At 38.1% G+C, this 15,099-nt stretch overlaps 1 protein-coding gene across 2 annotated transcripts in view; it reads left to right on the top strand.

Annotated features, from left to right (window-relative positions):
* LOC117989448 (17-beta-hydroxysteroid dehydrogenase 13-like) overlaps positions 1 to 14,475 on the top strand; it is a 33,388-nt gene extending 18,913 nt beyond the window's left edge. For both annotated transcript variants that reach the window (XM_034976815.2, XM_034976831.2), the window contains 6 exons: positions 6,731 to 6,890; positions 8,066 to 8,217; positions 8,430 to 8,607; positions 9,113 to 9,298; positions 10,159 to 10,341; positions 11,111 to 14,475. In XM_034976815.2, the coding sequence (XP_034832706.1) occupies positions 6,731 to 6,890; positions 8,066 to 8,217; positions 8,430 to 8,607; positions 9,113 to 9,298; positions 10,159 to 10,341; positions 11,111 to 11,185 (934 nt within the window). In that variant the 3' untranslated portion in view covers positions 11,186 to 14,475. The remainder of the gene's footprint in view (positions 1 to 6,730; positions 6,891 to 8,065; positions 8,218 to 8,429; positions 8,608 to 9,112; positions 9,299 to 10,158; positions 10,342 to 11,110) is intronic.
* The last annotated feature ends 624 nt before the right edge of the window (positions 14,476 to 15,099 follow it).

Genomic DNA, 15,099 nt, shown 5'->3' with positions numbered 1-15,099 from the left:
ACAACGCCCCATACCACTCGATGCAAATTGACAAGCCACCTGCCCAATCCCAAAAGAAAGCTGATATCGTCGCATGGCTTCGTAAAAATGGCGTAGATGCAAACATGAATATGTTAAAAGCGGAATTAGTACGTCTTTTAAAAGAAAACAAACCAACCAAGATCCGATACGTCATTGACGAAATAGCATTAGAACATGGGCACAGAGTTATACGGTTACCGCCTTACCATTGTGAGTATAATGCGATTGAGTTGGTGTGGGCTCAAATTAAGGGATATGCTGCAAGACACAATACAGAACCCCCATTTACCACAAAAAAAATGCTAAAATTATTAGAAGAAGCTTGTGAACATGTGACTAAAGGAGACTGGGAAAAGGTTGTGAATAGAACTGTTAAATTAATAAGGGAAGATTATGAAAGAGATGTGAAAATAGATAATATTATAGAAAACGAACATATAATTATTAATGTATGTGATGATAGCAGTGACGACAGTGAAAATAGTAGTATGGACGAATCTGATTAATTATGGCCTTTTGTGGCACCTTTTTCGGTATCTTTTGTATTCATATGTTTCTTGTGTGCATATAAAGTATGTATATTCATTTTCGTTCAAATATTCAGTTCGTTCAAATAAATTAAATAAACATATACATTTTTGTTTTATTAAACCTATTTAATCAGGTACAAAAACAAAACTTAATTGTTTTTTGTTCGAGAATAAATTGACATTCCACATCACTATTGTAATGTGTCAAACCGGCCATCATAGCGTGCCGCTAGTGTAGTTATCAATAGATCAGAAAAAATCAGTAGACAGAACTAATTGAATTCAGGAACCTACTCAAAGTCAATGCTTTTTCTAATCGGCTTTAAGGAATCTTCAGAATCTTAGAAAAGAACAACCGCCGAGTTTCTTACTGGTTCTTCTTCATTTTTATTGAAAAAAAATATAGGTACGTACTTAGAATGTATTGTAATAATAATAAATAACAATAATTATGTTAATAATATCTAATAATAAATATTTTTTATTCAAGTAAGCTTTCACAAGTACTTTCAAATCGTCGGATGCATCTACCACTGGTTCGGAATGCCTTTCCTACCGAGAAGAACCAGCAAAAAAGTCGGCGGTTGCTCTTTTCAAATATTTGATATACCTACATACAATATTCTTATAAAAAGTATTTGCAGTCCTGTGCGTTGCTGGAACGAGCTGCAGGTCAAATCCACGCTCTTTTATCATTTAGATAATCTTCAATTATTGTGTAATATGCTTTTTTCAGGAGCATAATTTTAATAGAGTTGTAAATTGTAATGAAACGCATTCATAAAATATTTCGTCTCTGAAATTGGTAACCCACCCGTGCGAAGCCTGGGCGGGTCAAATAGTACCTAAAAGTTGCGCACACACGGTGGTTGCCCCACGTATTGCGCTCACCTTAACATTGACCCGCTTACGATACCAAACGACCGGCCGCGGTGAAATATCTCACTTATGCAATTAAAAACAACCGCTAAATAATTCCACGAACGGATAGTTGAATAAACTTTTCCATCGCACACTCGTTTTGTGACTATTTACTATCAAATAATCTACGGAAGCGTACTATGGAGCGAGCTATGTTGGGTGTCTCTCTGAGGAACAAAATCCGCAACTAGGAAATCCGTCGAAGAACCAAAGTGACTGACATAGCTCAACGAATTAGCCACCTGAAGTGGGAGTGGGCAGGCCACGTCTGCCGCAGAACCGATGGCCGCTGGGGCAGACGTTTTCTGAAGTGGAGACCGCGTATCGGCAAGCGCAGTGTGGGACGACCTCCAACCCGCTGGACTGACGACCTTAAGAAGGTAGCGGGAAGTGGGTGGATGAGGAAGGCGGAGGATCGTGTGTGGTGGCGCGCTCTAGGGAAGGCCTATGTCCAGCAGTGGACGCAAACAGGCTGATTGATTGATTGATTGAATCTACGGAAAAAAATATTTTGCAAATCGGTTCAGAAACCTCGATTTTCAATTCAGATTGATTTAAGTACCTACCTATTCACTGTATAGTGCACCGAGAAGAAATAAAACAATATTACAATAAAACAATATAACAATAAAACAATACTTAATAATGTTTTATTGCAATAAAACAATATTAGCCGCATCAGTTTCAAAAATCAAATTACGTATAGCATTTTAAAAATAAACTGCTAGCTATAATAATAATAATTATCCACATAGTAAATAAAATCTATGAAAAAATTAATTTCCGTTTCCGACTAAAACTCAAAAAGACATTAAGAGCAATTTTCGAAACTTTTTTCTAATGTTTCCATTTCATGAAAAATTTAGTTTAAAAACCCAAATGGGACTTATTGATTCATTTAAGTTCGCAAGAATCACAAAAATTTTGCAGGGCCGCGGTCAATTGATCATCATCATCATCATCGTCATCATCATGATCAACCCATCGCCGGCTCACTACAGAGCACGGGTCTCCTATCACAGTGAGAAGGGTTTTGGCCACTATAGTCTACCACGCTGGCCAAGTGCGGATTGGCAGACTTCACACTCCTTTGAGAACATTATGGAGAAATCTCAGGCATGCAGGTTTCCTCACGATGTTTTCCTTCACCGTTATAGCAAGTGATATTTTAATTACTTAAAAACGCACATAACTCCGAAAAGTTAGAGGTGCGTGCCCGGGATCGAACCCCCGACCTCCGATTGGAAGGCGGACGTCCTAACCACTAGGCTACCACAGCTTCACAGGTCAATTGATAGGATAATAATATCAAAAGTGGAAACAATGGTTATGAACAAGTTATAAAACTTTAATAACTAAGTAGGCATGATAAAGAGATTAAATAGAAATGTCACCTTGTCCGGTAAAATTTTTTCTACGCCCTTGATTATTTTCTATCTCATAAAAAATATAATCTTCGGAAAACAGAATAGGTAGGTAGTTAACCGATAGGATATCTAAAGCCAAACAGTCAAATAACAAAAAACCAAGTCAACAAGCTATTAAACTTTAATAACCAAGCATGATAAAAAGATTAGGTACCTACTTTAGTAAAAAAAAATGTAACCATAAAAAACATAAATGATATCAACTATCAAAACTCAAAGCTGTAAAACGTTAATAATACCTAAGCATGTTGTATTTATTTTTATTTAATTTTTATTTTATATGAAATAAAAATCTTTTATAATTTTTATTGACTTCTGTAATAATATGGGTAGGTACATTTTGCTTGAAATAAAGAACGTTATTACTTTTATTATTACTATATTTTTTATTCTCACGCCCGTGTACAAAATATATACATATAAAAGCCAAAAGAAATATGATATACTTACATACATAAAAATAAATAAACCTACATAAATATAACCCGGTATAAATACATATTTGTACCGGGCGAAGGATTACACTCCGGTACGGGAGACCAAACGGCCGGGAATCAGGGACGACAGGTTGAGAAATCGACGGACTATCCTAGCCGAGTCCAACAAGACCGCTTTTTGCATCCTGGCTGCGAGCGAACTGCCACGGAACGGGGAACCCCAGTCGCCTCAGATGGTGAGCGAGGCTGACTGGGATCAACCCATTCGCAGATATGACGATTGGGATGGTTTCAGTGGACTCCACATGCCACATACTGGCGATCCATGCAAGGAAGCAATCGGCAGGAAGAATAATAAATCTTTAAATCTAAATATATAAAAGCAAAAGGTGACTGACTGAGACTGACTGATCTATCAACGCACAGCTCAAATTTCATTTTTCATTTCATTTCATTTCATTACTGGACTGATCGGGCTGAAATTTGGCATGCAGATAGCTATTATGACGTAGGTATCCGCTAAGAAAGGGTTTTTGAAAATTCTACCCCTGAGGGGGTGAAATAGGGGTTTTAAATTTGTGTAGTCCACGCGGATGAAGTCGCGAGCATAAGCTAGTCACTCTATGAATGTTTATTTATTTTGCAATCAGTGTAAAAATAAACTAAGTGTAACTTTTAAGTGCTCGTTAAAGTTTATAGTATACCTATCAAATTTTTACGATTTCATTAGTTTCACTAGATCATCCCACAGTCACATCATCATCATCATCAAAGACCCGCAACTTTATCCGCGTGGATACGAATTAGGTTTTCAAAAATCTCTTTGATTTTCTGGGATAAAAAGTAGCCTATGTAAATGTCCAGGGTTCCGTCAGTAAAAATCACTTATAAGAAATATTTCTGTTATTATTTAAAAAGTAATATAATAATAAAAAGTGGGACTGAGCCTGTCAAGCAATATGGTTGAACGATATAAGGGGGTGGACAGGGCCTAGTTACCCAAAGATAAAAATATTTAAAAAAAACCGAATTCCAAAAAAAATAAAAAAAATTACTTGTCGGGCTTGTAAGTCGGTTTTTTTATTTTAAGTTTTTTGGTGTAGGTATGTAGTCATTGCTTGGTACCTAAAAAATCATTACACCAGCAAAACTTTGCGACTCTACATGGCTTAGAAGTTCAGTACTTTGCAGCATCAGAATTTAAGAGTTGGGACTTGGAATTCAATAACAAAGTCTATGCTCGGTATGATTTTATTAATTAAATAAATATTTGCAAATCAGTCCAGGAACCTTGAAAAAGTCGGTGTATACCTACTACACCTACATTAAAGTAACAACAAAAACAAACGTTTTGTTGGACCTTGGGCCGAATTGAAAACTACCTCCTTTTTCGAAGTCGGTTAAAAAGAGGCAGTTTTAGATAGAAAAGCTGGTTGTATTATGACCGCCAAACTTCGTTTCGAAGGCACTCGATGATGATTATAGTTTAAATGGTATTTACACATTATTATAATATATTTAGCTGAATCAATACACGTGAGGCGAAACCTTGCGACCTTGATCGCACGCAGGTCGCTGATGCGTTACCGGCAGGAAATCGCAAACCTACTCGCGGGAGCAATTACATACCTACTACCTGTTGATGCTGATTTAACACGTAGCTGTTAATAGTAGTACTATATCAGATCTAGACGTAATAGCCTAGTGCCCGCCTCCTATTCAGAAGGAAAGGAGAAGAAAGTAAAAACGTTTATTTTAAAAATTGTGCCACACATCACATGTTATTCCTAAGATTTGGTTATCCCGGCGCTTCCTCCACTTAAAATCAAAATGCCTCAATCAGAAGTTCCTATTCGGGAGGGTGGATGTTCGATCCCGGGCACGCACTCTAACTTTTCTGAGTTACCTATGTTTATTATCACTTGCTTTAACGGTAAAGGAAAACATCGTGAGGAAACCTGCATGCCTTAGAGTTCACCCTAATATTCTCAAAGGTGTGTGAAGTCTGCCATCTTGACCTTCGCACACTATAGGTGTTTACATAATACAGTAATCTTCGGACATATTTATTGAAAACAAATTTTTCTTGAATATTATTGAAAACTATTAATGCATATTATAATTTACTAATATTGTAAATGCGAAAATGTGTGTTGTTAATACTGCTAGCTTGCTCATCCACTTAACCGATTTTTACGATGCCTTGCATACCGGGCAAGGAAGGCTGCTTTTTGTCTCAGTAAAATTAAAGACTTCAAAACTAAACTAAATCCACGTGGATTAAGTCACGGGCATCATCTATTAAATTACGTAGAGTGATGCTGGTTGAATAACACGTTTTATTTGCAAATGGTTAGCTAGAAGACCTTAGAACTAGTAGTTTCGCTATCCTCGTGTTATCCGTCAATCAAGGCGCTGGCGCCGCTGCCTCATGTAATAGCAGTAAATTGCCATGAATCAACCAGTTATTGTGCGAAGCCTGTTTCCAAACGACCGTATTATTACATTTCATGTTCTATCATTCATTTTTCATATCTACAGGTATTATCTACCTGCTAGTTTTCCTATCTACGAGTTATACATATAGGTACATATTGTGTAATAAACTACTTACCACAGTATCATCATCGTTAACCGATAGACGTCCATTGCTGGACATAAATCTCTTGATATCAACTTCCACACGCTACGGTCTTGCGTCGCCTGATTCTAGCGGGTGCCTGAGACTCCTTTGATACGTCGTCTGTCAATCTACTGATTTGGCATCAAACGTATTGTAGGTAATACTGCGAGGTCACCATTATAGCACTTTGGGACCCCAACGTCTATCGCATTTCAAACTATGTGCCCTGCGCATTGCCACTTCAGCTAAGCTATGTCTCACCGCAGTACCAACCTACTCAAAATAAACCGGCCAAGTGCGAGTCAGGCTCGCGCAACGAGGGTTTCGTACTACAGTCGTATTTTGCATTTTGCACGATAATTCAAAAACTATGATGCATAAAAATAAAAATAAATCTGTTTTAGAATGCGCAGGTGAAGCCTTTTCATAATGATACCCCACTTGATATAGTTATTTCGAAAGTTGAAAATACTAATTATTAGTTCATGACCACAATTAAATTTTTTTTGTGTTATGTAACCACACTTGTGTATGTAGGTTTCTTGACAGACAGACAACAAAGTGATCTTTTAAGGGTTCCGTAACCCTAAAAACACAAGCCAACTGCGCAGAAGCATACAAAACTTAACTAAACCTTAGTGCTAAAACTCAGCCGGGGACATGCAAAAGTAAAAACTGTTGATTTATTAAACTTGTAGTTTATTAATTACTAATTCACTAGTTTTTTTTTATATGAATTTGTTTAAGTTTAAAATAATGTTTTTTTTCCAGGACTGACGAGCAAGGCATCGGCATGAAGATCTACCATGGGGTGATGATGACCGTGGAGGTGCTGGTGCTCATCGTCAAGATGTACGCGACCTGGTTCCACTGCATCTACAAGTTCTTCGTGCCCCCCGAACCCAAGAGCGTCAAGGGAGAAATTGTGCTTGTATGTACCAACATTTATTTATATTTTATATTTTATATTTTATATTTTATATACGCTCTACAAAGCCAAAATGTTATTTTAAAGGCCGATGTAGTTACTTTCTGCCGCCTACTATAATTACTTGCAAACTACGTTTAGGTTGCTTTTATCTGAATTATGCGACACGTACTCATTAGTGACCTCAATCTGTGCCTCAATATAATATTCGGGATGGCCATGATTTTTAGTTAGACTTGTTGTTTATCTCTTTGCATAATAATATACCTACCTACCTAATAAGGGATCTACTTCATAAATAATTTATTAAGTAGGCTTGTTAATCTTGAGTACCCAAACTCAGGAACAAGGAAGATGAATATTCTAAGTCTAAAGGCATACTTAATTTCAATGACAAAAATGTGCGTTTGCTAATTTTAATTTATCTAGCCACAACATATTATTATTCAAATAAACTGAACTGAACTTGGAATACGTAGATGCCGCATATTCATTATTCATGGAATAGTAGGTAAGTATAAAAAGCAACCGTGCCTTTTGTTCCGCAGCATTTTTATCTCACGAAGCGACGCGCGCTTTACTTGTGGTAACCAAGTGTACAAACACGCTGTGAATGTGTGCGTGAGCGCGGCGTGTGAAGTAACGTCAGTATGTAAAGTAGAAACGTCGAAAAGTCGTTGATAGTGAGGTTGGTTCATTATTTTACGCATTATTTTATTTACCTGTTTAGTTTTTAGATTTTTTATGTATATACAGATAACATACCTAGACTAATATTGCGTCAAAAACGTCGTTTTACTCGTAAAGTATTATTATCGATAGATGTAATTTGTAAGTATGAATTTTATATGTTTTTTTGTGTGACACACACAGACATGCGTACCTTGTATTGTACACTTGGTTACCACAAGTAAAGCGCGCGTCGCTTCGTGAGATAAAAATACATACACGAGGCTAGTTTTTAAAGCTAGGATAGCAAGCTAGTGTTAGGAATCTAGCAAGCTAGTAGGTCTGTCTTCGTGTATACAGAACTAGCTTCATTTCTAGGCTAGTAAGCTAGTGCAAAAGCTAGGACTTAAGCTAGCGACTGACATTAATACAACAGGCCAAAGCGTTGCGTTGCATCTATATAAACTTTGAGTTTGCATGTTTTGTAAATGGAATATTTTGATTTTCAGATCACAGGCGCCGGTCACGGTATGGGACGGGAAATGGCGTTGCGGTTCGCCAAACTCGGCAGCATCATGGTCTGCGTGGACATTAACGTGGCCGGCAACCAGGAGACTGTCGACATCATCAAGGAGGGCAAGGGGAAGGCGCACAGCTATATGTAAGTTAAATAATATTTCTTTTTAGAGTTCCGTACCTCAAAAGGAAAAAATAACCCTTATAGGATCACTTTGTTGTCTGTCTGTCAATAAAAAACATTTAAATTTTTTTTTTACGAATTATATTCTAAAGGTTGTTTCGGGCAAACAGATCATTGAACTAAAGGTAAAATTGTTATTGAACAAAAAATGAGGTTAAGAAATTTGTTCACAGATGTGACGTTACAAGTCGAGAAGCTATCAACGAAATGGCGGAGAAGATTCGCAAGGAGGTTGGCGAGGTGACAATCTTGATCAACAACGCTGGAGTCATGCCCTGCAAGCCCTTGCTACAGACCAGCGAGAAGGAAATACGCGTCGCCTTTGAAGTCAACTGCCTTGCACATCTTTGGGTGAGATTCTTTAAGTTTTCTTTCTAAGCTGTCATCAGGATAGGGGATAGGATACGCAAGGAGGTTGGCGTGAAGATTTCCAGACCTTGCAAGCTCTTGCTCAATACCAGCTAGAAGAAAATACCCGTCGCCTTTGAGCTCATCTGGTACACATTTTGGGCCAAATTTATTTTCTTAAATATCATATATTTAAATGGCGGTCAAGAAACGGAAAGAGGTACGCAGAATTCAACGTGAAGATCAGTGTGGATACGTTACCAGTAGGCTATTTCCTTTAAGCCATTTCCTTTCCAAGATTTTATTTGGATATGCGATTTAGTTTTTCTTGCAGGAATTATGTTCATGTCAGTATTTTAATATTCATGGTACAAAAGGACAAGGGTTGGGTTTTGCAAAAACGATTAGTTATTTTTTAATGATTAGGATAAGATACTTAGTTCTTTTGCTGCTTTTATGTGTAGTGTATTACATTACTGAACTAAAACTTGTATCTCTTTTTCTACAGATGCTGCAAGCCTTCCTTCCTGCGATGATGGAAAGGAACCACGGGCACATAGTGGCAATGTCGTCCATGGCCGGTGTGATCGGCCTCCGCAACCTGGTCCCGTACTGTGGCACCAAGTTCGCCGTGCGAGGGATGATGGAAGCCGTGCATGAGGAGTTGAGGGAAGATCCTAGGAATTTCAGTGGGGTCAGTGTTTATTGGTAGACTAAAAGCACAGCAATTAATTTAAGCTACATTTTACCATCATTTTACAGTTTATCACCTTTCACCAGGGAGTAAAAGCATTTTATAAAATTTCAACGACTGCTGCGGTCTTTATGCGGAATTTATTAATGGCCGGGGGTTCGATCGGGCACTCACCTCTAACTTTACGGAGTTATGTGCGTTTTAACGGTGAAGGAAAACAGCCGGAGGAAACCTGTATGCTTGAGAGTTCTCCATAATGTTCTCAAAGGTGTGTGAAGTCTACCAATCCGTACATGGCCAGCGTAGTAGACTATGGCGCAAAACCCTTCTCACTCTGAGAGGAGACCCGTGCTCTGTAGTGAGCTGATGATGGGTTGATCAAGATGATAAGGTCATGACGTGGACCAATCGGCTTAGCCCACGCTCGTGTCAGAGTGGGGGCACACGATGCGTTGCGGCGGCGGTGCGGCGCCGGAGTGGTGTCGCTGCGTCGTCTTACATAGAAATATCTGTGGCATGTCACACGATGCGCTCCGGCGCCGCACCGGACTTGCAACCACCGAGACGAGGCGGGGAGGGGTGAATGCGTTGCGACGTCGGAGCGGCACCGCTCAGCTGTTACAATACAGCGTTGGACAGTTAACGAACTGCCCAACGCTGCTACGGTGCCGCTGCGACATAACAACAGCGCCGCACCGCTCGTGTGCCCGCTGATACGGTGAAATCTTTGCGGTGCGGTGCCGCAACGCATCGCGTGCCCCCACACGAAACGAACGAATGTGTGTTTTGCGGCGTGAAACGAAACGCGTAAAAACACGCCGCAACAGTTCTCTTGGACTTATCTAAATAATTTGTTCCAGATCAAGCTAACGTGTATCTGCCCGTACATCGTGGACACCGGGCTGTGCAAGAACCCCAAGATCAAGTTCCCCTCGCTGATGAAGATCCTGTCTCCTCAGGAGGCGGTGGAGCACATCGTGGACGCCGTGCGCCGCGAGTACCACGAGATTACCATACCCAGCTCCCTTTACTACATCAACCAGGTAACAAGTTGCAGAGATGGTGCGTTTGGTTCCCAACGAGTCACACCCTTTTTAGAAAGAAGAAAGAAAGAAGAAAAGACGTTTATTTACAAAACTGTGCCACACATCACATCTTAAAACTAAGAGCTGGTTATTCCGGCTGTTCCGTACCTCAAAAGGAAAAAGTGGAAAAACGGAACCCTTATAGGATCACTTTGTTGTCTGTCTGTCTGTCCGTCGGGTCTGTCAAGAAAATCTATAGGGTACTTCCCGTTGACCTATAATCATGAAATTTGGCAGGTAGGTAGGTTTTATAGCACAAGTAAAAGGAGGAAGTCCGAAAACCATGAATTTGTAGTTATAATATCACAAAAAATAAAATTAAAATGTGTTCATGAAATTTTTCGTTTTAAAAATAAAATTACTTTATCAAAATCACATATAAGTATAGATAGCGTTGTTGTCATTATCTTGCAGTGTTGCACATAAAAATGTAAAAATATCTTGTACGATAGTACTGAACCCTAGTTATTTTTGTTTACGGCGACTGTTATTAGTCCCGTAATTTGCTATTGCGCTGGAACCATGTCTCATTAACATCGAAATGACGTCATTTTGACGTCAGCCGAAATAAAAATATACCATCAGCTCGAAACTTCAGTCTAGTGCTGACGTCACTAAAATGGCGGCCACGCGCATTAGCATTTTCCGGGACTTATATAATATTTATTTTTTAGCACTACACAAAATGTTTTATACCTAAATAATACCTATATCGACTCTTTTCCAGATGTTCCGAGTGTTCCCGCGATCAGTTCCTCTTCACATCAAAGACTTCCTAGACTCGGGCCTGGAGGCGCAGTAACGTCGTTTTTCTCACCGAGGTTACATGTTATACCACGATTTGCCTGACTGATATGCCTTACCAAAATACCAGGGACCAAGTATGTTCATGGGACACAATTTAGCAATCATACAGTTCTGACCATCGACATAAATGACAAGATATTATGGTCAAGCCAACAAAATTTTTCACGGTTTTGGTACCAAATAATTAAATCAGCGCCACCTCTTAGATACTAATGAACGACCCGTTTGAAATCCAGACGTCACTGAGGTTGCATTGGTGCTAAAGCACCACTGAGCCAGTACCATTTTGTTTGTTCAAAAGCCCTATCCATACAAAGTAATATATTATAAGTCAATGGTTCTGACACAAACGTAGGAATTTGAATAAATCACGACGTCTTACGCATCATTTTACCTTTGTGTCAATAGTCATGTCAAAAGTACGATTTAAGATTTAAGTCCTTAGGTGAGCCGTACTTTTGACCCAAAGAGTTAAAATGGCACGTGAGAAGTCATTTTGTACGGACTATACACGCAAAGGTCGTTGCAAGACTCAGCGGGGGGTGCTCTGTCTGGTTCTTTTGGGGTCGCGGATCATGATTTATGTAATTTTGCAAAACGAACAATTTTTCGTAACGTTTCTTATACGAACCGCTAATGTGTGGAATGCCCGTCCGGCGCCTGAATTTCCTGCCAAGTATAGATAACTCGAATACCTTCAAGGCAAGAGCGAATCGGCATCTTCTTGGCAAGCGCGACCTAACCTAGACCCTATCATTCCTCTGTTTCTCAGGCATGATTGTCTAAACGCAAGCATATCTCAATTTAAAAAAAAAAGTTTTATAGAAATCTCGGCTTGCCTTCGCCAAAGCCTACTCCTGCTCCGGCTTCTATAACGGTGTTTGTTTAGTCTTACCTTCCGCTGGTTGCGATTCCGCACTGTATGATTGCTACACCATGATGGTACAGTCAACATCAATAAAACAGGAAATTGTAGTACAATTAGTTAGACTTTTTCTATATTATTGATGGCGTCTGTGTTTTAGATAGTAATATACAGATAAGAGGAAAAAAATTGGAAATACCTACTATATTTTAAAGAACTTTAACAATGTAAATCAAACAGTGGGGCCGTTTCTCTTGTACACAATCTCTAAACTAAACTAAATTAACAGGTCTAAATCTAGTGCTATCCTTTTCCAAAAGCAACATTATGACCGGGATAGCAATAGATTTAGACGTGTCATTTTAGTTTAGTTTAGAGATTGTGTACAAGAGAATCAGTCCCATTGATATTTTTATTTTATTTTTGTTTATTTTATCAACTGTGATCTAATAGCTAAAACTAGAAAATCATTTTGATGTACAACATTATCTTTTCTTCTTTATATTTGGTAAATATTATTGTCTTTTTTTTAAACTTTGAAATTCAACATTAATAAAATATTTAGTCTAATATTTCTCTAAATTCCTTAAATATTAGAGAAATGTTAGGATCTCGAAAATTGTAAATACTAGAACGTTAACGATTTTTTTAAGACATGTACCTACCTAGGATTAGGGTTAAATAATTAGATACCTAGGTAATTATTTGGTAAGTAGGTAGATTTAAATAAGCTTGATAAATAAATAAGGGTGATAGAGAAAAATAACCGTTGATAATATTGTAATATTTATTATGTAACAAAGGTTTAAGAAAATATCAGATAAGTCTATATTTGTGATAAATGATTTAAAATAGTAATTTTTTAAACAAGTATTGTGGCTTATTTTGTAAACAGCAACTTAATCTGTCGTTAGCTTGAGGCGTTGAAATAAAAAACTTCATCAGGGTGGATGTCCACTCAATCGGAGTGGAGCGGATACGTGTTTGGCAGACTAATAAGATTGTACAGAAGTGACGTAAACAAGTAACAAATGTAATGAGTATCCAAACACGCCATAGACATATATTATACACCTTGTCCATACCTAGCGCTTTTGACAGTTGCATCACGCATGACATTTGTCTACATTCTCTTTCCCTGCGTAAATTTTCGAGTACGATCTTGTCTGTTTCTCTGGGTTTTATTTTAATTCTGTTTCGATAAATGAACTTTAGCTATTAATTGTAATTAAAGTGAAGTAAAGTGAGAAGAGAAAAATCTTTTGAGTGTGAGTATCATCAACATTACACATGTCATCTATCAATAATCTGATTGGCCTGCTCTTTTCTCTGCTCCACCCCATTTCGCTCCAGTGGTGCAGCACCCTAAGCTAATCGTCCCGCCCGATTATGTTGCAACACACCACAAACCAGTAATGTGTCTGCCGCATAACATATTATATTGCAATATCAACAACGGTTACCAGTTTTGGTTATTTTTGTATACATTTATCTTGTGCCTGTATTTTTTATACTGACTGTAATATAGATAATTATGTATACTTCTCCGCAATAATAAGTGCCTTTGTTCTGTTTAAAGTGCCATTTGTAGGTCATTTTGAGGTGGAAGTCAATTACATATAACGCATTTTTTTTTCAAGAACAAAATATTTTAAAATGCATTCCTATATTTTTATTTAATTTTATCTCACACTCGCTGACATTGAGTTTTGATGACTACGTATAATTTTCATATAAGGAAATGGTTATTCGTACCAACTCAGGATCGTATTTCCTTATTCATTATTCATTATGTGCCACTACCGTGCCGAACTTTTAAACATTTAAATTCTAAAATTATGGTTTAAAAAGGATTCCGACGAATTGAGAACCTCCTCCTTTTTTTTGAAGTCGGTTAAATAGGGTTTTAGTTTTAACCATGGAGTAACAGCATTTTAACTGAAGTCGACTGTACGCAAATATATAAACTTCAACTTGATAGGTACTTTAGTTCTAAACTGTAGCAAGTCAGAAAAAGGTTTTTATGAAATAATTAGAAATTCAAATGACTATACTAAATCTACGGAAAGAAGTTCATTAGAGATCTCTCGGTCACATATTCCCATACGAAGGCAAAGACGAAAAAGTCAGGGCGTTAACCATTTTGAGTGACCAAACAATCACAAACGGACCTATGTTTTCCGTACTAACTTGTTTCCGTGGATAGAGTACCTATACATAGACTTTATGATGTCATTTTTTGTGCAGAAATGGAACGTTATCTTTTTGATTAATATTTTTGATAATACCTATGACCTAAATTAAAAGTGACCTGAGCTTCTAGTAATTTTTTTTTTTTTTGTTATGCATTAATAAAGAATTAAGTGATATTATTTATATAAGGGTAGTGAAGTGAAAGGAAAGTAAAAATAAATGATTGAATAAAATTGTTATTTTATTTGAACTCGCATATTTGCACAGCGCACGTCATGACAGTGGTGAATTGTGATTATCACTTTATTACAATCGCAATCGTAGTTATTGCCTGCTCGGAATCAGACTGGAAATCAGTAAGGGCGATTTCGTATAACCTGCATCAATCATTATTACAATCTCAATTGTTATGATTAGCTGTATTTATGCTATTCTTGTTGCAACAATGCATTGTGGCCAATAGTGAGCGAGAATCAACAAATCAAAGGTGATTGCGATCGTGACATTGTAGCTGTCATTCTACCGCAATCGCGCAACAGTTTCCTTTTGAGAGTGTAGCTACAGGTTTATACCTATCCTACCGACTGCGCCGTGTAAGGACCTGTCAATCAAAGATTGTTATGCCTGATTCCCACGGTGCATGATTGTGCGGATTATCACGCGTGACCACGGACAGCCACGCATCGCACACAATGCTCAGACGACGACGACGACGACGTGTCTGCGCTGTATCACGGTCTCTTCCTACGGTGCGTCGGTGCGGGCTGGTCCGCATCCGTCCGCAATATCACGCACCGTATTAGGAAGTTCTGATCGAGGTTTTTGTCGGTTATACGGTGCGAAGGTATCGC

The sequence above is a fragment of the Maniola hyperantus genome, chromosome 2 (assembly GCF_902806685.2).
Source record: "Maniola hyperantus chromosome 2, iAphHyp1.2, whole genome shotgun sequence".
Lineage (NCBI taxonomy): Eukaryota > Metazoa > Arthropoda > Insecta > Lepidoptera > Nymphalidae > Maniola > Maniola hyperantus.
Note: the sequence above shows the minus strand (reverse complement) of the source record. Positions and strands in the feature narration are given on the sequence as shown.